General features: G+C 34.8%; 1 protein-coding gene across 5 annotated transcripts in view; it reads left to right on the forward strand.

Moving 5' to 3' along the window:
- LOC150108954 (uncharacterized) overlaps positions 1-23,603 on the forward strand; it is a 243,700-nt gene that overhangs the window by 52,609 nt on the left and 167,488 nt on the right. For 4 of the 5 annotated variants that reach the window (XM_090404513.1, XM_090404522.1, XM_090404504.1 and 1 more), the window contains exon 3: positions 6,533-6,717. The exons of the other annotated variant lie outside the window; for it this stretch is intronic. In XM_090404513.1, the coding sequence (XP_090260639.1) occupies positions 6,689-6,717 (29 nt within the window). In that variant the 5' untranslated portion in view covers positions 6,533-6,688. The remainder of the gene's footprint in view (positions 1-6,532; positions 6,718-23,603) is intronic. 5 annotated transcript variants of the gene reach the window in all.

The following is a 23,603-nucleotide window of genomic DNA, read 5'->3' on the forward strand; positions in this document are numbered from 1 at the left end:
TCATTTCCTACTCTACTATTTAGATCCCCAACAAGGACCAACTTTTCCTTTTTCATTGTGTCAGTTGCTTTTTCTAAAGCCTCAAAAAATTCCTCCACTTCTACCTTAGTAGAACCTTCTGTGGGACCATAGGCACAAATAAGTCTCATTGTCCAGTTCCCCATTCTCATATTTGCCCACATTACTCTACTTGAGACTGACTGCCATTCAAGAAGATTAGCCTCATATTTTGTGTTGAATACTATGGCTACTCCTTCTTTTCCTTGATTGTCATTGCCTGAATATAACATTTTGTATTTATTGCTCAGAAAGATCTCACCAGTTTTGATCTTTTTTGTTTCAGTCACCCCTATTATGTCAATCTGGTACTTATCTAATTCCTCAGCTAGCTCCATTTCTTTGCCATTCAGGCTTCTTACGTTGATAGTACCGATCTTTAACTCTGGTGATGTTGAGTTGAGGTTTGTTTTCAGATTTGTTCCAGTAGCTGACTTTTCGCTGTTCGCCCTGGTTCCCTGGCGAAAACAACGGGGGCCTTGTTTAACCGGGCGACGCCCCAGCCGGCATGAAATTTTGTCATGTTGTACCATCATTTTTTATTTTGGTTTAACCAATAAGAATACAATTTGGTCGGCTAAATCCCAAATTGCCAGCCCATCCTCTTTCGTTCAGTATCAAAGTAGATACCCAACAGGGTGCACCACGAGAAGGTGAGGATTGGACATTAGGTCAGAAGCCCTGGTCGGTTCTCCGCATTCCTTTAAAGGCTATGTGGAGGTCTCCTCTCAGTTATACAGCTTTGACCCTTAAGCACCCCCTGACCCTTAAGCACCCCTTGCATCCTCCTTTAATTATTCCTCCTCTTGCTCACCATATAGCAGTAAACTGCAGTGGATTTTCATTGGCATTACTAACTGCTCTCATATTGCACTTTTCTTTCTTACCATGTTCGTCACTTTTCTAACCTGCAGCTTTTATTGATGCTTTTGATCATTGTTAGCTCTTATGACTTTTTTTTCCATACTGTTTTCCTGATTTCACTGTTTACCCATTTTGCTTCTACCTTATTTATTCACTTGTCATCTTTGCATATTGCCCATCATATGTGTCTCAGTTAAAACTGAAACCCTCCCCCCTTCTTAGCTATATTCAAAGTCCATACAAATCCCTCTTTCTAATCCATAGTTCCATAATATATGTCCCTTATTAGGTCCTTTCTCTCTCTCTCTCCCCTCTGTTTTCACTTACTCAGACCATCTCTAAACAATTTTTGATCATTACTCTCTATATTCCTAGGTCTATTAGATATATTGCTCTGTTTGTTTCAACCTCAGACCAAATATATAGTTGACAAACTTAGGTGTTGGACGGTATTCATAACTTATTTTAACAATATTACAACACCTAACAAAACTAAATTATTAAAAGATGTTTATTTACTGCCTTATTTTGTGATGGATTTCAAACCAGCATGTTCAGTGGAAACATGTTACTGTTTACACACAACAATGATTAATTCAAATTGTAATGGACAAAAGATGTAAAGTCCTAAATTGGTGCCCTGTAATGGTGGATAAAAGAAGTATTACATTTGTCTAGGAGTTGAACTTAGGATGATAGTCTCCCACATTTTTGGCAGATTGATGTAGCAATACTTGTTGAGGTTAGGAGAATGCTTTATAGCTATTACTGGCTCCAAAAAAATAATCTTTCTGAACTGTAACAACTTCTGTATTGCTGATTAGTTTTCTTCCATCTAATCCTGTGTGATGGAATGTCCGAAGCATAGTTTGCCACACTTTGGACACACCAGTCTAGACTTGCTATAATAATGATATTGAATGTATTTGTTCTCCAAGGCAGATGTTAACAGGTCTGTTCATAGTAGGTTAAGACACAGGTAACTTCATACACTAGAGAATGGAGTTTGTTCTTAGGAGAGTGGATCAAAGTACTTTGATATCCCATTTAATCCCATGGCCATATTTACTTTGAGATTCTGCAATATCCTAAGAACCTCCAATTCATTCACCTCTGTTCCCACACACACACCAGTCCCTATCACATATGTCACAGCAGTAACCTCACTTGGATAATATACCCTTGCAAAAGTGGTCACTCATTAACTCAACTATTTTATCTGTTTCTGTCATCATTCAGCACTCATTAAGATTATTCTTCCATAATCATTCTTCCTCTTACTTGCCATGTATTGAAAGAATTCTTTGCAATTTTCTTTGGCCTGCTCGACTAGTTTCTTCTCATGATCTGATTGCGCCTTCCTTACCTTGCTGATAATTTTTCTTGCCTAATCTTTGTACTGTTCATGAGCCTGCTAGTCATCTTTCTCCTTTTTTATACCTTTACAAAGCAGTCACTCAATAATGCGACTATCTTATCAAAATACTTATTAAAACATGATGAGAAAAGATTCCACCTCATTGTTTGCTAATTAGATTTATTCATATGAATCATATAAATAATTGTTATTCAAAGTAAAGCAAACAAAAGATTTGTATTGTTTGCTAATTGGATTATTAATTTCAATTCATATTAATTCAAAGTAGTGAAGGTAATTATTATCTTCCTAAATGCAAATTTCTGACACGAGATGTCACTGCTGAATGGGTTAACAAGTTAGGAATGTAGCTTTGTTGCTTAGAGGAATCATTTGGCACAAGTGAGTTTGTGTGAAATGATTCCTCTAAGCAACAGCCCCAGGGAACCCTTTTTTTTTTTTATTTCAGATAGCATGATAAGTTCTTTTCCCCCGAATTTTTTGGAAATTGTTTATGATTTCTCATTATTCTCATTTTTTAATGTTTTTTTTTAAAAAAAACATTAAAAAAAAGTTTTCCTCAAATATTTAAAAAGCTCTCTTTCATCATCATCATCATCATACGTATCAAGGATTTAGGCCTAGCATGGCCTGTTCCAGCCTTAGAAGTCATCGTTGAATCGTTTAAGAGGACGTCCTGGTTTTCTTTTTCCTAATGGCTTGTACTTGAAGGCTTGTTTTGGTAATCTTTCTGTTTTCATTCTTTGAACGTGTTCCATCCATTTATGCTTATATTTTTTAATTTTTACTATTACTGGTTCTTGGTTTAATTCTTTCATAATATCTTTGTTTCTTTTGTGATCAAATAGAGTATACTTTGCAGTTTTTCTCATTAACTTCATTTCTGCTGTTGTTAATCTTTGTTTGTCTTTTTGTTTTATTGTCCAGATTTCGCTTCCATACATTAAGACCGATAAGGCTAATGTATTGTATACTTTTAGCCTGGTTTGTTTTTGAACTAGGTTTGGTTTAAATATAAAGTTAATTACACCTGTTATTTTTAAATATTTTGCAATTTTTACGTTTATATCTTTTTTTCATTTTCATATGTGATCATACATCCTAGGTAGTTAAACGAATTCACCTGTTCTAAGATCTTGTTATCTATTACTATCTTAGTTCTTGCTGGATCTTGTCCTTTAAAGGCCATAGTTTTTGATTTTTCTGTTGATATTATCATACCATAATCTTTGGATAGCTCACTTAGATTTAAAATAGCTTTCTGTAAGTTATCTTCAGAATTTGTAATTATTATTTGGTCGTCTGCAAAGAGGAGAGTGTTTAAGTTAACTGTAGGTGAAAGTTTAATTCCTTGATGTAAATTTTTACTCCATTTTATTATTATTTCATTTAAGTAGATATTAAAAAGAGTTGCTGAGAGGGGACATCCCTGTCGGACCCCTTGGTTTATCTCTCTTGTATATGATAGCTCGTGATTTAATCTTATTTGTATTTGATTATTTTCATATATACTTGTGATAACTTTTAGGATATAATTTGGTATTTGTCTTTCTTTTAATATGTTAAATAATATGTTTTTCTTTTAACTTTGTCAAATGCTTTTTCAAAGTCAGTAAATGCAATATGTGTTTCTAAATTATATTCTCTTCTTTTCTCTATTATTAATTTTAGGCAAAAGGCTGGGTCTATACATGATTGTCCTTTTCTAAATCCATTCTGTACCTCTAGAATAAAGTTTTCGGAATATTTCATTAGCCTGTTATTTAAGATTCTGCTATATATTTTGTAACAGGAATTTAGTATACTGATACCTCTATAGTTTTTAGGGTCATCTCTATTACCTTTCTTAAAGATAGGAATCACAATTGCTTTTTTCCATTCTATTGGGTGGATACCAGTTGAGTAAATTTTATTTAAAAATAATAAGAGTCTTTCTTTGAATCTTGTTCCTGCGTATTTATATAGTTCTGAACCTAGCTTATCTTCTCCAGGTGATTTTCCATTTCTTGTTTTTTTCAGGCTGATTTCTAATTCTTCTTCAGTTATTTCCTTTTCATTTTCGCTAATTGTTTGCCAGTTGTCTTTTTTAAAATATTTGTCTGTCCACAGTTCTGTGTAGTAATTTAGAAATTCTTCTAATTTCAATTCAGTGTTTAATTTTATGTTTTCTTTGGTATCTGCATTTAGGTGTTTCAAAATCTTATATACATTGGGTCTTATTTTATATAAATCATGTTCTAAATTAGAAACAAATTTATTCCATGATTCTCTGTCTTTTTCTGACTTCTCTTTTAGCTATGGCTCTTATTCTTTTATATTCTATTTCATCTTCTAATCTTTTACTGCTTAACCATTTGTGATAGGCTTCTTTTTTCTTTTTGATTATTTCTTTGATAGTATCATCCCAGATCCTCAGTTTTTTCTTTTATTGAATTTTTTGGTCTTTCCTAAGCTTTCGTTTGCTGCTGCATTTAGTATCGTTTTTATATTAAGCTATTCTATTTCTATTTCTTCATTTTGTTTTATTTTATCTAGATATTGGTTAATTCTTTGTTCATATAGCCATTGTACGTTTGTGTCATTCAATAGTCTAGTTTTATAAACAAATGTTTCAATTTTTCTTTCTGTTCTTGTTACTTGTAGCCATTTAGGTGGTAATCTTAATTTTATTTTAACAGGGTAGTGGTCACTGCTTATTTCATATCCTCTGTGAACTCTAACATCTAGTGAAAATTTTGATGTCTTTTCATTTAAAATGAAGTAATCTAATATTGATTTCCATCCTCTTGCTCTCCAAGTATATTTATGTATGTCTTTATGTTTATAGAAGGAATTCATTATTTTTAGGTTATTATAAACTACAAAGTCAATCAATTTTTTACCATTTCTATTTAGAGTGTGTTCTCCATGTATTCCTATATTATTATTAATTTTCGTGTTTCCAATTCTTGCATTTAAGTCTCCTGCTAAAATTATGTAATCATTTTTATTTATTTTATTATATATGTTTTGTAGCTGATTATAAAAATCAATATTATCCTGTTCTCTTCCTAAAAAGCTATCTTTAATTTCCATAAATCTTTGTGTCTTGGAAGGTCATCCTCAGTTTAATTAAAGGACTGTTTTTGAACTCTTTCTTTATCTACAGTATTTTGAATTTTCATCCTATAATATGAGGGAATTTTATAATATAATCTTATAGAACAAAGTATTTTGTTCTATAAGATTATATTTGCTTTGTATTTAATGCTCTGCTTCAGTTGGAAAGAACTAGACTTCAATCCTGTCTAGGATACAAGTAATCTTTATGAGGGCTTGTTAACTAATGATCAGCTAACCAGTCTCATATGGATATGGAGATGGCAGAGTTTTCTCTCCTGGAAACTGTAGTTTTCATACCACAAATCAAGCTACTGACCAGAGAAAGCAGGCATAATTTGCTTTTTTCATAGCCATGGTTGCTTCAGTCATAATCCATCCAACCTTGCCAAACTCTTTATTGCTCTGCTTTTTTGTTCTGTAAAGATTTATTTAGTCTGTTTTGTCTTCAGTTCGCAAACATGTTAGTTATTTCATATTTTGAACCTAGTGACATAATGGCTCGTAATTTGCATGTTTTATTTCTTGGAATATGGTAAATGTTGCTTTAGCCACTTGTGAAATCTTTTTTTTTACTGAAGTCTGTTCACATAGTAAAGGATTATCATATAAACATTGAAATAAATGAGTTTTTTTTTTTATTATTTATTTATTTATTTATTTTATTTTTATTCCTCCTTACAAATGTTGTAAACCCATAGCATGTTAGTACTATTGGTGAGCTGAGGGTCAGAAATCTTAAAATCCTGCTCCACAGACCATACAGCAACTTTTTCAAACTGTTTCAGGTCTTCAATAAGTAGAGTAGTTTTATGCCAGGCAGTGAAATTCATATATTGCCTAAAAACATTTGCAAACAACCATCCCTGCAGTGGACTGGATTCAGATTTACAAATCTTAGAGCAGAGATGCTCCATTTGGCCAATCAGGCCTACAGTTAAAGACATTGTAACTGAAATGGATTGCAGATTCATCTCACGTCACTGTGAGCTACAATCTTTTAAAATCTCTCTGGTCAGGCTTGAGTTGGAGATATGGAATATATTTAAAAAAAAAAAAAATTGAACAGTGTCTTTACCAGCAAATTTCTTTTTATTTATTGTGCTCTTGTTTAAACTTGCATTTTATTTTCAGGATATCAACTCTGAGAATTTCTTGCTGGTGGTAAACGAAGGTGATGTCTTGGAAAATTTTTGGTCCACATTCTTAGTGTTTGATGGCTGAATAAAATTTCAATCTTTCATCATTTTAGTTTCAGTAATATATCCATAGTTGCTCAAAAAAAAGTGAATGGAGAGAGCAAGTAAAGCTATTCGCAGGTAACATAGTAATTTTACTCAGTTTGAGTTACATACTTCGTTAATAAAAAAAATAATTGTGTTTGTTTCACTTGTGGGACAGCTGTGATAGTTATGAAATTCTTACTCAAGTCCCAACTTTATTTCATGGTCACCTAAATTATATTTTAGTAGTCTTCCTTAGAATATATTGGCAGGCGCAAATGGTCATCAAATAATATATACTTAACAACAATAATAGAGGGAAATGAAACGCTCTACTGTATGATTTTTGTATTAAATTAAATTATACACATGATAAAATATGTAATGTTAATGAAATGTTAATATTTTGAAAATGCATTTTCTCATTTATTTTTACAGGTGTTTCCTTTAGGGAACACTCTGTACTTAATTCTCAAGAATCTTTTATTACAATTATTACAAGAAATATCAAGCTTCTACATTTATTTAACATGATGCTGTCAGGAATGTTTGAAGCATCAAATCCAATTAACAAAGAACTAGAGTACCTTGAAAGTAGCAAAAATACATCCAGAAATCATGTCCTCTTAGTATTGAAGCCATTGACAAGTATTCCATTAAAAAACTTTTATTAAATTTTAATACCTATAATTTAATCATTACTCTGGTGAAATTTTTTCCTCTCTTTAATGCTTAGCAATGTAACATCACGCAGCTCATTCTACTTTTGAATGATTAGTTGTTAGTATTCCACCTTGTTAAAAACTGTTCCTATGTGGCCACTGAAGATAGTCTGTTATTTTCAGACTGAAATATTTGGCAAATATTAAAATATTCTTGTGTTTACGTGTCTACAATTCTTAATGTCAAAAATGTCTAAAGAGTAAAATTCTATTCCTTCACGGGGAAAACTTTACCAAAAAAACCGGTAAATTAGATAAATTATTATTAATACAAGGTAAGTTGCGAGCAAGGATCATCTTTCTGAAAAAATGCTGCGAAAATAAGATTATTCCTAATTTTGCTAAGAAAAAAGAAACCAAATCTCCTGGAGCTCATAATATCTACAGAAACACCAGTTTAGCTTTAATCCATAATCAACTCATAGCATCTAAACATGATCTTGCCATTAACATTTGTTAAGTTTCTGATCTCCCTACCTTTATCTCCACAAACTTAGACCCACATCTTTCTGACATAGTTCTTAATGTGGCTAAATGCTCTATACAACGTTCATATAAAAAACGGAATCAACATCTAAACCGCAAATTTGATGTTCTTGTTTCTAGACAAATCAAGCCTTTCCAAGTTCCAGATAATTGGGTCATCAACGTGTCCGGTTGCCCTTTATTGAGTAGTGAAACACTCATCAAATTTTGCTATAGTCCCTAAAAAGATTTTCCTGGTTAACGAACGGAACCTTAGTCATCTTTCCAATGAAAAGGCTGATTCTCTCTGCCTAGAAGTTGCTTCTACGTTACTTAAAGCCAAGCTTCCTCCTTCCAACATATCTCCTTCTGAAAAGAAAGTGCTACATTTCTTAAGAAGCAACTGTCACCTTGTCATCACTAAAGCAGACAAAGAAAAGCGACAGTAATTATGAATTTTTCAAACTATAGAAGAAAAATTTCTCTTTTACTTCGAGATTGCTCAACATACCAAGAACTTGACACAAGACAGATATTCCTCTTCGTCCTATTGTGGACTGTATTGATTCAACTACTTATCGCATAGCCAAATATTTAGCGAAAATATTAAAATCACATATAGGCAAATCACGCTCTTTTTTGAAAATCTCTTCGGATTTCCTAAATAAATTTAAAAAATATCTCATTACAACCTACTGATCTTATGGTGAACTTCGATGTAGAATCTCTATATACTAATGTACCTCTCAAAGAGACTTTATAATTACTTGCTGACATCTTCCCACAAGGCATTATAAAATTATTTGATTTCGTGATGCACTCTGGATATTTCTCGTGTCAAAACAAATTCTACAACCAAGTGGAAGGAACAGCCATGGGAAGTCCACTTTCACCTGCTCTAGCCAACTTTTATTTGTAACGTCTAAAAGACATCCTGTTTTCATCTATATTCCTTCAACCATCCTTTTGGGTGAGATATATAGATGACATCTTTTCAGTGTGGCCTCATAACAGAGATTCCTCACCATCCTTTTTAGCCAGAATCAATTCCTTACATCCTTGTATTAAGTTTACCATGAAGATTGAAAAAGACAAGTTATCCTTTTTAGACGTCGTCCTCATCCATTCACCTTCAGGTATTCTAACAACAACAGTTTATAGAAAACTCACTTTCACTGGATGTTATATTCTCAAACAATCTGCTCATCATCCTTATCAAAAAACAGGAATCATAAAATGTTTAATCCGATGAGCTAGAACTAATTGTTTAACTCCTCATGAATTACAGAAAGAGCTTTCAGCTATCAAACATCACATGAAATTAAATGGCTTCTCCGAAAAAAGTACACAACATCTGTTCGATTCTACAATCCAATCCAGAACAACAAAGATTCAATACATTGAGTTCCAATTCCATATATTTCCAGGATTTCAGAACCAATTTCAAGAATTCTGAAGAAATATGATTTAACAGCCGCTTATATACCTATTAACAAAATATCCACCTATTTCCCCTCTTCTAAAGATAAATGCTCAACTATGTCTCTGTCTGGTGTGTATCAAGTTCCTTGTAACCGCAATTGTCCTACTTTGGACAAACAGGATGCTCTATAGAAAAAAGAATCCAAGAACATCAATCATACATTCAGCACAACAAATCCGATAAATCTGGATTGGCTCAGCACGGGATAGAGACAATCCACAACATCCTCTGGTCCAAGACTCTCCTTCTACACAGATGTCGCTATAAATTTGAATGCCTATTCAAAGAGAGTGCTGAGACCTTACTTCAACCCCCTAACATGAATCGAAATGACTGTTTATATTTATCAAAAATGTGGGAAAGTTTAATCAGGGTAACACATTAATTTTTTTTTTTAATTGAGACTTTTAATTCCTACATTAGTCTAATGTTATTTATAAATTTATAATTTATAAATAACATTAGACATTAATCTATAAATAATTTAATTATTTATAGATTATTATATGAAATTGTGAATTAATACCTATAATTTAATCATTACTCTGATGAAATTTTTACCTCTTTTTCATGCTTAGCAATGTAACATCACGCAGCTCATTCTACTTTTGAATGATCAATTGTTGGTATTCCACCTTCTTAAAAACTGTTCCTATGTAGCCACTGAAGATAGTCTGTTATTTTCAGACTGAAATATTTGGCAAATATTAAATATTCTTGTGTTTACGTGTCTATAATTCTTTTAGTTACAAAAATTCAACCACCAGTTTTGTTTTGTTTTTTTTCCTCTGTCTTCTTGAAGTTTAATAGCCACAGTGATAGATCATTTAGGTAGTATGTAGTTAGTAAGAGTGATGCTGTACACATGTAAACAGACATTCATTATATTGTTTGGTGATAGCAGTTTAGTGGCTTTTCTTATTAGATTAAAATTATCTCTCTTGAATATTTGGTTTGTTTAGAAGTCATTTCAATCTTCTATGCACAGCAATAATAAGTACATGGAAAGAATTAGCAGCATTTCAGAAATGATGTACTGAAGAAAAGAAGTCCACAGGTGACACTGAGTCCCAGGATACATATGGACAGCTCTAAAATACTAAATGACTGGAGCCAACAATCCTTGAGAAGACTGGCTTCCTCATTTTGCCATCAGATCCCAGAGAAAACGTGTGATTTATGAGGAGATTTTTGAAAATAGCCATGAGTAGTTCCATCAGTTATGCAGTCCACAAACTTTTAACAGTAATGAATACATGCTATCAATTACCACTGGCCAAGGTGCAGAATCTGGATTTGTGGAATGATGGAAATCAGTCCAAAGGACTGATTTCAATCTAACAGACATATTTCGGTATGGAGTATGCCTGAATAATGCTTTTCATCTAAGTGTCCCTTGTCCAAGCAATAATGAGTGACAATGTAGTGATGTCAGATTGCTTCCTATGTTATAGATTAAGTTGACTATTCATGAAGCATGGAATTATAACTGCTAGCTCCTACAATGATATTTTGGACAGTTCTATGTCCTCTTCAATGTGGTAATTTGTGGTAGCAGCTCTTACCTTCTAATATGATTGTCATCATGAAATAGTGAGTGTAAACTTAGTCTAATGAAATTACAGTACTAGCTCACATTGTCAACTAACAGAACATTCATGGGACAAACTTCAGTGCAGAATTAGGGTGTGGCCAAGATTGTCCTCTTCATTAGTGAACCTTACTAATGATTTAAAGCAGTATTTCCCAAAGTGACCCTCACCATGGCATGCCTGTTTCTGGTAGAGGGGACCTCCCAGTGATGGTATTGGCCCTTTTCATTCTTCCTCTTTTTCTTTGCTTTTCTTCCCATATTCTTGACTCTACTTCTGCTGAGTCTTTTTTTTACTATCCTTTCTTCCAGACCACCATCCATCATGGGGTCCAACACCCTGCTGCCATGTTTTCCGTGCTGTGCAACCCATGGACATCTGGAAAGGGAATCCTGGTAGTCTTGCATTACTCTGGCCTCTGCTTCGGCAAGCCAGGTGGTCCTAGATGACCTGGCGAGGACCAATTGTATATCCACGCCTGAGCACAATCATTACTTGCCAGCCAATGGACGTCCAATATGTGACTGTGGTGGGTGGGGAGCTCTGGTGCCAGACAAAAAAAATTTTCTTGAACATGAATCCTTCATCCTCAAATGTTTGAGGGGGCTCTAATAAGGTTCCAACCAAGTACTGATACCAAAGATACATCATTTGGTAACAGAAGTAAGAAACAAAAAAATGTGATACCAGTTTTTCTGATCATCCATGCAACAGATGACAAGCCAATAGAAAAATTGTCACTCTTCTCACCATACCTGACTTTATGATTGTCAGTGTTTCTCTGCTAAACACATCGATCACTCTATATACATTCTCTCCAGAAGCAGCTCCAAAAATGGTTCCATTTGATGAGAACCCATCTGTCAAAAAAATTATGGCAAGGAAATCACTTAAAGATAAACCACCAGAAAGTCCACTGAAAAAAATGGAAAGTAAATTAAACTTACCAACTGATCCTGACACGTCAGATGATATAAGGCCATCCATACTTCCCAAAATCATTTGATGGATTTGATGAAGGTAGGCCCTTAACCCTCTTGGAAATCAGACAAGTTTACAAAGCCAAAACAATTGGAAAATTTTTACAATGAACCCATCATGGGTTGTGCCAGAATATTGATGATATTAAGATTTTGCTGTATAAATATAAGCCTTTCTCTTTGCAAGAAACATATTTAAAACCTGGTGAGGATCCTGCCTTAAAAATTTCACTGTTGTATGCAAGGACAGAACTGGAGATGGTTCTGCTCATGGTGGAGTAGCTATCCTAGTGGATAGTCATACTCCTTTCCATCCTGTCCAGCTTAATACTGCTCTGGAAGCAGTAGTGATTTGCTTGTGTGGGATTTCTTATACAGTATGATCAGTTTATTAACCACCATCACATTATAAATGAGATGAAATTTGATAATCTTATATTGCAACTGCCTGAGCCTGTACTCCTTATGGGGTGACTTTAATGGGCACAACACTCTGTAGAGCAGTGTCAACATGAATGAATGAATGAGGTGTCGCATCATTGAATGAGTTCTTGACAATAATGATCTCTCCCTGTTGAATAATGGACTTAATACCTTCTTCCATATGCCTACCTACTCATATTCTGCAATAGATCTTATAATATGCTCCCCTGCCATTTTTCCACTGCACATATAGGATGTCAAAGAGAACATATATGGAAGAGATCATTTTCCTGTTCTTTGTGGGACCCAGGCTGACTGGAATGCCTTTCACCATCTTTCCAAATTCATTTCTGATACGGTCAGTCAGACACTTATCAGTGAAGCAATAAATTATGTAGCAGATTGTATTATCAAGGCAGCAACAGCCTCAATTACAAAAAATCATTTCAATTCCTGCTCTATCCAAAGCCTTAGTGGAACCCAGAGTGCCAGGTAGCCAAAAAAGATCAAAACAGAACATGGAATATATATATTGTAGATACCTCACCACATCAAACTTAATAGTTTTTAAACATGCTCATGCTAAAGTGTTTTGTGAGACTTCAGAGTCAAAAACAATCTTGGATCCATTTTACATCAATGAATACTCAAACAACCAAATGCAATGAGAATTGTATGGGATAAAATCCAGAAAATGAAAGGTAGGCACAGAACCCACTGTTTGTCTACCTTAGACCATAATGGATCTGTTGTTGCTGATCCCAAAGCTGCTGCAATTGCTTTGAGAGAAAATTTTGCCAGAATCTCAGCAATAGATTCATATTTCCTGAATTTTCAATAATGAAAGAGCAAAGAAACATCATCATCATCATCATCATCAAATTCCTGCCATGTACCCTCAAGGGGTGTACAGGATATGACAGTACTACATGAAAAAATTACATCAATGAGAATTGTATGGGATAAAATCCAGAAAATGAAAGGTAGGCACAGAACCCACTGTTTGTCTACCTTAGACCATAATGGATCTGTTGTTGCTGATCCCAAAGCTGCTGCAATTGCTTTGAGAGAAAATTTTGCCAGAATCTCAGCAATAGATTCATATTTCCTGAATTTTCAATAATGAAAGAGCAAAGAAACATCATCATCATCATCATCATCATCAAATTCCTGCCATGTACCCTCAAGGGGTGTACAGGATATGACAGTACTACATGAAAAAATTACATCATTACTAACTTCCTATCTACAATTTTCCTCCAAATCAGTCTGTTACTTGTCAAGACTCCAACATTATCAGATCTTATATTTCTATCGTTTAAGGCACTTTGTACCGTATCAATCCACCTATATCTTGGTCTTCCTCTGGGTCGTTTTCCTGCCAACCTGGCAGAGAACACTTGTTTTGCTAATCTTTCCTCTCCCATTCTATTTAAGTGACCATACCATCTGAGATTAGCTCTGCTAACGCATTCCTGGATGCTGACAATGTCAAGTTCTTTCCTAATATCCTCGTTTTTAATATGATATTGCCATTGATGTCATCTGTTCACGCCTCTAATCTTTCTCAGGACTCTCATATCTGCGGTCTCTAGTCTTTGGTCAAGTGTTTTACTTCTGACCCAGCTCTCAGATCCATAAGTTAAAGTTGGTTTGAACACAGTCTTGTATAGAGCTAATTTAGTGTTCCGACTAATTTCTTTCTTATTCCATATGAATTTATTCAATTGACTTCCCACCTTACCAGCTTTGCTGATTCTGTTGTCTATTTCTATATTTAGTTTACCATCTTCAGTAAAAATTGTGCCTAAGTAGCTGAAATGTTTTACTTGTTCCACAGGTTCTCCATTCACAACACAGTTGACATTTTCAATGATTCTGCCTATTTTCATTGTCTTTGTCTTTTTATTGCTGACCTTCATACCATATCTATTACAATAGCTATTCAATTTAGTCAGAGAATCTTGCAGACTTGTAGCGGATTTATTTAGAAGTATAACATCATCCACATAAAGCAAAGAGCTGACATTAACATCTCCAATTTTGATATCAGGTTTAATACCACATTCCTTCATAATGTGATCCATATAGATAATGAATAACAGAGGGGATAATGTACATCCTTGTCTCACACCAGATTTAACATTAAACCATCTTCCTCTACTTCCTTCAATTCTAACTGCTGACTCACAACTCAAATAAAGACTAAGTATCGCTTGATATAATGCCCCATTGACACCATATAACTGCAGCGTATTGAATAGCTTCTCTCTTGGCACCTTGTCATATGCCTTTTCCAAATCGACAAAACTTAAATACAGATCTGTGTTATATTCCCATGCTTTCTCGACTATTTGTCGTAAAGTGAAGATCTGATCCTGACAGCCTCTATTTGGCCTGAATCCAGCTTGTTCTTCACCAAGCTTTTCTTCCACAATTCTTCTCAACCGTTTCTCAAGTATACTTGCATAGATCTTGCCAGGAACACTCAGTAGGGAAATACCTCTGTAATTCTCACATTCAGTTTTATTTCCCTTTTTATATATGGGTACTATGAGAGCTCTACTCCAATCATCGGGAATTCGTCCCTCTGTCCAGGCTTTCTGAACTATGCAGTGCAGCCACTGTAAGACTCTTATACCACCATACTTCAGCATTTCTGGTCGAATATCATCTACTCCTGCTGCCTTTCCACATTTCAAGCCTTTGATGGCTTTTTCTACTTCAAGTATGGATATGTATTCCTGACTGCATGCCTGGTCAGTGTTTTTTATCACTGTGCTGTCATCACTGCTTGTTTCATTTAGCAGTTTTTCAAAGTAATTACTCCATACTTCAAGGATATCTTTTTCTCCTGTTTTCATTTCACCTTTATCATCTGTAATTCCTTTTACAGCACTCTTTCCTCCATTTCTAAGCTTCTTCAACAACCTCCAGAATATTTTGCCACCTTCTTGATATTTATTTTCTATATTCTTGCCAAAGTCCTCCCGTGACTTTTGTTTAGCAAGTTTTACACACTGTTTAGCTTTCTTACATTTGTCTCTGTATTCTGTAAGAGTAAAAGCTGACTTATTTGCCAGGAACTTTTGATATGCTTTCTTCTTTTCCTTCACTGCCTCTTTAACTTCCTGTGTCCACCAGGGAGTTCTTCTGATTTTTTTATCCTTGCACACAACCTCACCACATGCCTCTCTGGCAGAATCAATCAATGTTTCCTTCAGAGTTTGCCACTGAATCTCCAAGGTTTGATTCCTGTTCTCAAACTCTTTCATTTTCTTTTCAATAATATTTCTGTATTTTAGTCTACAGTTCACATCTGAGAGCTGCTCATCTTTTATTCGCTTTAAAACTTTCTTACATGTTATTCTTTTCAATATGAAATTCAATTTTATCCTGCTCAAGACTAAATAGTGATCACTTCCAATTTCAAATCCTCTGTACACTCTGGTGTCCTGCACCAGGGAGAAAACATCACTATCAACAATAACATAGTCAATGAGACTTTTCTTATTCCTAGCCTCTTCTCTCCATGTGAATTTGTGCACATTTTTATGTTGGAACATGGTGTTAGTAATAACCAGTCCATGTCCTGAGCAGAAATCCAACAGATATTTGCCATTATTATTAGCTTTGCTCTTTTCTCCAAATTTTCCCAAAATATTTTTGTATGTCTCACAATCATTTCCTACTCTGCTATTTAGATCCCCAACAAGGACCAACTTTTCCTTTTTCATTGTGTCAGTTGCTTTTTCTAAAGCCTCAAAAAATTCCTCCACTTCTACCTTAGTAGAACCTTCTGTGGGACCATAGGCACAAATAAGTCTCATTGTCCAGTTCCCCATTCTCATATTTGCCCACAATACTCTACTTGAGACTGACTGCCATTCAAGAAGATTAGCCTCGTATTTTGTGTTGAATACTATGGCTACTCCTTCTTTTCCTTGATTGTCATTGCCTGAATATAACATTTTGTATTTATTGCTCAGAAAGATCTCACCAGTTTTGGTCTTTTTTGTTTCAGTCACCCCTATTATGTCGATCTGGTACTTATCTAATTCCTCAGCTAGCTCCATTTCTTTGCCATTCAGGCTTCTTACGTTGATAGTACCGATCTTTAACTCTGGTGATGTTGAGTTGGGGTTTGTTTTCAGATTTGTTCCAGTAGCTGACTTTTCGCTGTTCGCCCTGGTTCCCTGGCGAAAACAACGGGGGCCTTGTTTAACCGGGCGACGCCCCAGCCGGCATGAAATTTTGTCATGTTGTACCATCATTTTTTATTTTGGTTTAACCAATAAGAATACAATTTGGTCGGCTAAATCCCAAATTGCCAGCCCATCCTCGTTCGTTCAGTATCAAAGTAGATACCCAACAGGGTGCACCACGAGAAGGTGAGGATTGGACATTAGGTCAGAAGCCCTGGTCGGTTCTCCGCATTCCTTTAAAGGCTATGTGGAGGTCTCCTCTCAGTTATACAGCTTTGACCCTTAAGCACCCCAGCAAAGAAACAGTGGCTAAATTTTTCTACCAATGGATTTGAGCCATACAATCAGTCATTTGGTTAAAGAGGAACTAAAAGAAATTTTTTTTGTTTCCTTACCCCAGTGCAGTGGGGCCTGATGACATCATTATGAAATGATAAAATATCTTCCATCATCTTCTGTGGATCTCCTCTCTTAATATATAGCAGAATACTTAGAGAAAGAGATCCTGGATTCTTGGTATAAGTCAGTTGTCATTACTATCCTAAAACCAGGAAACAATTATTGACCTATTGCTCTGATCATCTACCTTTGTAAGAAATTAGAGAAAACAGTTTAATGCTAGACTTCTCTAGTATTCAGAAAACAAGTCCTCTCCAATACACAATGTGGCTCTTATAAACATCATTTGGCTTTGGACCATTGGATCTCTTTAGAAAGCTGTATAAGAGACACATTCCCAAAACAAGAACATCTGGTTTGAGTATTCTTTGACATGGAAAGGTTTATGGTACAGTGTGGAGATGTGGAGTATTAAAAGACCTCTGTCCCCTATGTCTCAGATGACACCTTCCTCTATTTATTAAAAACCTTCTGACTAGGCAAACTTTCCAAGTCAGGGTGGGAAGTATGCTATCTCCACCATATCATCAAGAATAGGATGTTGCATTGTTTCACTGTAAACAATGCTCTATATGTTGATAACCTCATAATTTACTGTTACTCTCATAACATGAGGGTAATTGAAAGACAACTTCAACAAGCAATTAATCCTGTCTCTTATGGGTTCTTAGTAATAGGTTCAGGTTTTCAAAAGAAAACCTGAACTTTCTGCCAGAAATACACTCTTCACCCAGATCCTGTATTAAGAATGGGAACAAATTGTTATTCCAGTAGCAACAGAAGACTCACCTTTGACATAAAACTTCATTCCTTGAACATATTCGTAAGGGAAAAGTGCAGGAGAGCTGAATCTTCTTTGCACTCTGTCCTCTACTGAATGAGGTGCTGACCGATCTTCATTGTTATATGTTCAGTGAAGATCGAGCATATAACCTATGCTTATATGTTCAGAACTGGATTATGGGTCTCAAGCCTATGATTCAGCAAGGCAGAGTAACCTGCAATGGTTGGATGATCCCATCCATCATCAGGGTATGTGCATATAAAAGATTACCACTACCAACAGGATTCTCTTTTATTTGCACAAAGTTCGAATTGCTTTGTGAGGTATTAAAAAAGTGCGTAATTTGTACAGCCTCTTTGAGTTCTTTACAGGCCATCTCCTTTGTGAGGTGTTACAACTGTTATACAATATGAAGACCCTTAATTTTGATGTTTGATTGTGCTGGATTCCCAGCCACTTCGGAATTAAAGGAAATGAGACTGTAGCTGCTAGATCAGCTCATTCTTTTTTCACATACTGTTAGTTTCCTAATACAGACTACAGACATTTTATAAGATCAAAGCTAATTGCCCAATGGCAGTCATGTCAGGAAGCACTCAGTCAGGAAACCCATCAGTCTAGTCAATGTAGAAACAGAGGAAGTTGTTCTTGCTAGGCTCTCTGCATAGACCATGCTAATCTTACACATTCTTATTGAGGGCTGATGACCCACCTATGTATGAAAAATGCAATGAATAGCTTGCATTTGTCATATTCTGGTAGAGTGTCAGCACTTCGTACAAGAGATGAATGAAATTTTCACTTGTACAAAGTTAAATTTTCACTTTGTACAAGTGAAAATTAACTCCAACAGATGTTATCAGACTCAGACAAATTGCATGACAGTTTTAACTTTTTACAAAGAATTAATTTATGCAAACACATTTGATTATAAAGTCTGTTTTTTTTTTTGTAGATACTATACTGCATTACTTAACTTAATTTTTTTGTACATACATATTATTTACTAATTTACCCCTTTAGGACTATTTATTAGCACCTTGTGTAACTCCCACCTTACATGCAATGAAAAATATCTTATCATTTGATATAACATCCTTTTAGAAGTTTATTGACCCTTATTACATAAACTCTTTCTTCTGTTTACCAGTGTCTACAGTCCACATACTGTCTGTCCTCATAATCTATAATACATTCCATAATCCAAATATCTTCTTTGTTACACTTCCTAACATCCTTTCCACAACTTTTTTTCCCTTACTTAAAACTAAGGAGACCAAATCTGCACATGGTAGTCCAATCATATCAAGTCATTGTGAAGAGGCAAAATGACTTTGCTATCCTTACATGTCAGTGTTCATTTTAACATAGCAATTATCCTCTGAGTTGTCTTTGCAATTTTTGCTGTGTTGACCTTTGAATTTCAGACAGTCAATGCAGAATTCTATCACAATATTTTAAGATGGTTGAGAGAAGACATTCATCGCAAAAGACAGGAACTATGATGAAGCTGCATTTTGCTCCTCCACCATGACAATGCTCCTTCCCACAGTACCTTAACAGTGTGATAGTTTTTGGTAGTAAGCAGCATGGTGTTTGTCCTACATCCTTCTTGCTTGCCAGATTTGGCCTCTTGTGACCTCTTTTTTTCCAAAAATGAAATTGAAGCTGAAAGGGTGGAAGTTCAACACCTTTAAGGATATCCAAGACAAATTGCAAGTGGTGCTTAATGTGCTTCAACAAAAAGACTTCCAGGAAGTGTTTGGAACATGGCAAAAATGGTGGGATTGTTGCATGAACTCAGAAGGGGGGGGGGTTTGAGTACTAATTTACTAATTTGTTTTACTAATAAGTAGGACAAATTAAAGTACTAATTTGTCCTATATCCTTCTTGCTTGCCAGATTTGGCCTCTTGTGACCTCTTTGTTTCCAAAAATGAAATTGAAGCTGAAAGGGTGGAAGTTCAACACCTTTAAGGAGATCCAAGACAAATTGCAAGTGGTGCTTAATGTGCTTCAACAAAAAGACTTCCAGGAAGTGTTTGGAACATGGCAAAAATTGTGGGATTGTTGCATGAACTCAGAAGGGGGGGGGGTTGAGTACTAATTTAAATTGGGTAATTTGTAAGGATTTTATTAGCCTATTGAGGTTTCTTTTTTGATAGCACTGCATATAAGTGGCCTAGTCATGAAGATACTTCACACACACACTTTGTTTACTTATACTTGGATAAAGGATTAAACAAGAATATAATTTCTTCAAAAGTTTAATTTCATTGGAAATCTCATCATGCCAAAGTCATAAATTTACACTTTGAACTAACATTAAATTGTTAGCCATTATCTTTGTCCACATTTCCAGTATATTCAAATTATTCTGTTCAGTAATATCCTTGATTTCCATGCCTATTTTTTGTATCATCAGCAAATTTGAACAACTCTGGTCAGGTCCTTCCTAATATTAATATATGTGTTTAAGAATAATGGTCCAAGGACACATTCTAGGCACACTGCTGGTTACTTTAAATCTGGCAGATTCACCCTTCCATATGCCACTCTCTGATGTGTCCATCAGCCATCCAGTTATCCAAGTCAATAGTTTATATTCCAATCCCATATTCTCCATTTCTTGTGATAGCCTTTCATGTGATATTTTATTAAATGCCTTTGCAGAGTCCAATAGGATAATAGTGTATTCATTCCTTTTATCTAACTCAGCTGTAATATTATAAAATATGAACAAATTGCTTGCTCAGACATGATCTCCTTTAGTGACCCCATGATAGACAGCCCATGGGTTGTCTGTTAACCGACATCTATATGCAAGTTTTTAACAACTTCTTTGAAATCTTCTCAACCACTGCAGAGTATGTGTAGCCACTTCATACTGATATGGTTACTAGCTCTACACATCAGTCTCTGAGCGTCCTTGTTCAATGGGATTATTACACATTGCTTTGGGATCTTTCCTTAGCTGAGAATGCCTGTGCCTTTTCCTGTCAAGGGTCTAGCCAGTTCACTGAACATGCCTTTAGCATTAGTGCTAATATCCTGTGTGTCTCTATTGCTAAATTTCTAGGTTAGGCAAAAGCTCTAGAACTTCTATCTCCTCATCCAGCGTTGTGTACGTGGTTACACACACACACATCAGGATAATAGATCTTGGAGAGGTGATCTTGAATAATTGCACCTGCTTCTGAAATAAGGATATACTGCCTGCATTCAGTAAAGTTATTCTTCCACATTCATTCTTTCCTTTGCTTGTAGCATAACAATAATTGTGGATTTATCCTGCACACCTAAATATCTTTTCACTCTTTAATTTTACTTTCCATATAATGTGCGTAACTTTTCTGCCTTGCTCTTTATATATGTATGTTTCATAACTTCTCTCATCTTTCACTCACTCCCTCACACACACACAGAGAGAGACAGACAAACTACACAGTATGCTAAAGTCACACTAGCCAACGCCATTGGCCTGATCTGTTGAGAAGAAAGAAAGAAAAGAAAAAACCATACTACATCAAAGTCCTATTATCCAAGTCAATAGTTTATATTCCAATCCCATATTGATAACATTTATCTGTTAGTAATTTGTTAGAGATTACTCATAGATAAATTAGAGCAAAAAATAGTATTGATGGTGGCCAATATTGAAATAAGAGCTGAAAGTATTGCATAGTCCTAAAGTGAGGATGCTGGAAAACTTGAAATACAAGTTATGTGGGCTAAATTTTCATTGAATATGGATGGCATATTCAATGGATTTTTAGGCGACCATTATTAAGTTAGGATGGTTGATCAAAATTTTACAGACATTCTTAAATTTGCATTTATATCAAGTTTTTGTGTGATGTAATTCCTTTTCAGTCAGCTTGGTGTAGGTTGTTAAGAGTGTGATCCGAGAGGTGTGATTTACCCAGATTGTTAAATTTGATGTATCATTTGTGTTCTTTTTCTACAGGTTGGAATTGTGCATTGTTTAATGAGTTGTGTATACCTGTAATATACCAGGTATACCCCCAAGGTGGACTTGGGGGGGGGGGGGGGTTGGAGAAAATTGAATATGATTTTTTTTAATTTTGTAAGTGGTTTAAAAGTAGTTAAGGTTATAATGATACAGCATTCTATTTATTTTATCTAATATCCCTTTAATATATGGAATAACTATGATTTTACTGTAAACTATGCTATTTTCATTTTTAGATGTAGTTTTGTGAAGAATTTTATTGATGTATTTTTGCAATAAACATTTTTTTTTTTTTAATAAATGTATTACTAATAATTTGTAATTCTTGCTTGCCCACATTATTACAAATTGTTATAACTGTTTTTGAGGATGTTACTGACTCCAAGTTTTTGTGAGGGGTGTTGGTAAGAGTTTGATTGTATGTATTAGTAGGTATGTGTCAATTGTGGTAGACAGAATGCCTCGAGAGAAGACATGACAATGCATCCAGAATAGGAAGTGAGCTTTGGTTTTCAGTTTCATTCGTGAATTGTATGTGTTGGTGTTGTTTATTTAGGTGTCTGAGGAAGGGATGTAAACTTTGGTGGCCATGTAACCTGATAATGAAAACATTATTAATGTGTCTAAGCCAAACTGTAAGTTGAAGTAAACGAATATAGAGTGCATTGTGCAAATTTCCAAATAAAATTTAACTTCTAGCCTAACTTTTCTTTTAATTTATCTGTTAGTAATCTCTAGACATACAGATAACAGGGCTTGACTCTGATGTAGTAGTGTTTTTTCCCAACCAGTAGTGTTAATGGTTGACCAAATTAGTGTGACTTGTGTATAGTAATGTATCTTGTTTTTTTGTGTGTATATATATACATACATACATACATATTAGGATAACCAAGTTATTTTATAAACTTGATTATTTTAACTCCTAATCCCAAGTATGCAAACAATTAAGTTTGCGCCTGAAACAAAGTTCAAGTCTAAAGATGGTACAACACCAGGGCAACTCATTGTAAAGGTGGGTAAAGCTCTGATCACTATTCTTAGTATTTTCCCATAATGTAAAGCACATCTCACTAGAAGATGTATACTGCAATGCATTATGGGCGGGGTCACTACCCAGACCGGTTTCAACCTTTTTTGAGGTCTCCTCAGTGAGTAGCTAGACCCTAAATTTTCTACCAAGGTTATAGTAATACGGAGCCTTATCAACTTTACCTATAGAAGTTGCAACAAGGTGTTTTTATTTTTAATAAAAATCTCTGGAGGAGATATAAATGTAATCAGTTTTTTAACTTGGGGATATTGTATATTAGGATAACCAAGTTATTTTATAAACTTGGTTATTTTAACTCCTAATCCCAAGTATGCAAACAATTAAGTTTACGCCTGAAACAAAGTTCAAGTCTAAAGATGGTACAACACCAGGGCAACTCATTGTAAAGGTGGGTAAAGCTCTGATCACTATTCTTAGTATTTTCCCATAATGTAAAGCACATCTCACTAGAAGATGTATACTGCAATGCATTATGGGCGGGGTCACTACCCAGACCGGTTTCAACCTTTTTTGGGACTAGGGTCTAGCTACTCACTGAGGAGACCTCAAAAAAGGTTGAAACGTGATTTTTATTCACTTTTTGTGACCAACCTAAAGTATAAGTTGAGAAAAAATCTGTAATTCAAGAAAATTCTGAGAATTTTGTAGAATTGCATTCTCGTTTTCATTAAGAAAATTCTAAATTCTTATGAATTTCATTTATTGGGAATTCCCCCGAATTATATAACTGACTGCGCATAAAAAAGCAGTTCTTAGCAGTTTGAATTTGGTGTTTGAGACAACACAGTTGCCGCATTTTTTAAGTGAAATCAAAATAAAAATCACGTTATAAAATTAACAATTTTGCCAAGAAATAATAAATGGTAAGCTATATGTAATTTTCAGACTTTCATTTCATTAACC

The sequence above is a fragment of the Typopeltis vanoorti genome, chromosome 2, assembly GCF_054136105.1.
Source record: "Typopeltis vanoorti isolate ZY-2024b chromosome 2, IOZ_Tvanoo_1.0, whole genome shotgun sequence".
Classification (NCBI taxonomy): domain Eukaryota; kingdom Metazoa; phylum Arthropoda; class Arachnida; order Uropygi; family Thelyphonidae; genus Typopeltis; species Typopeltis vanoorti.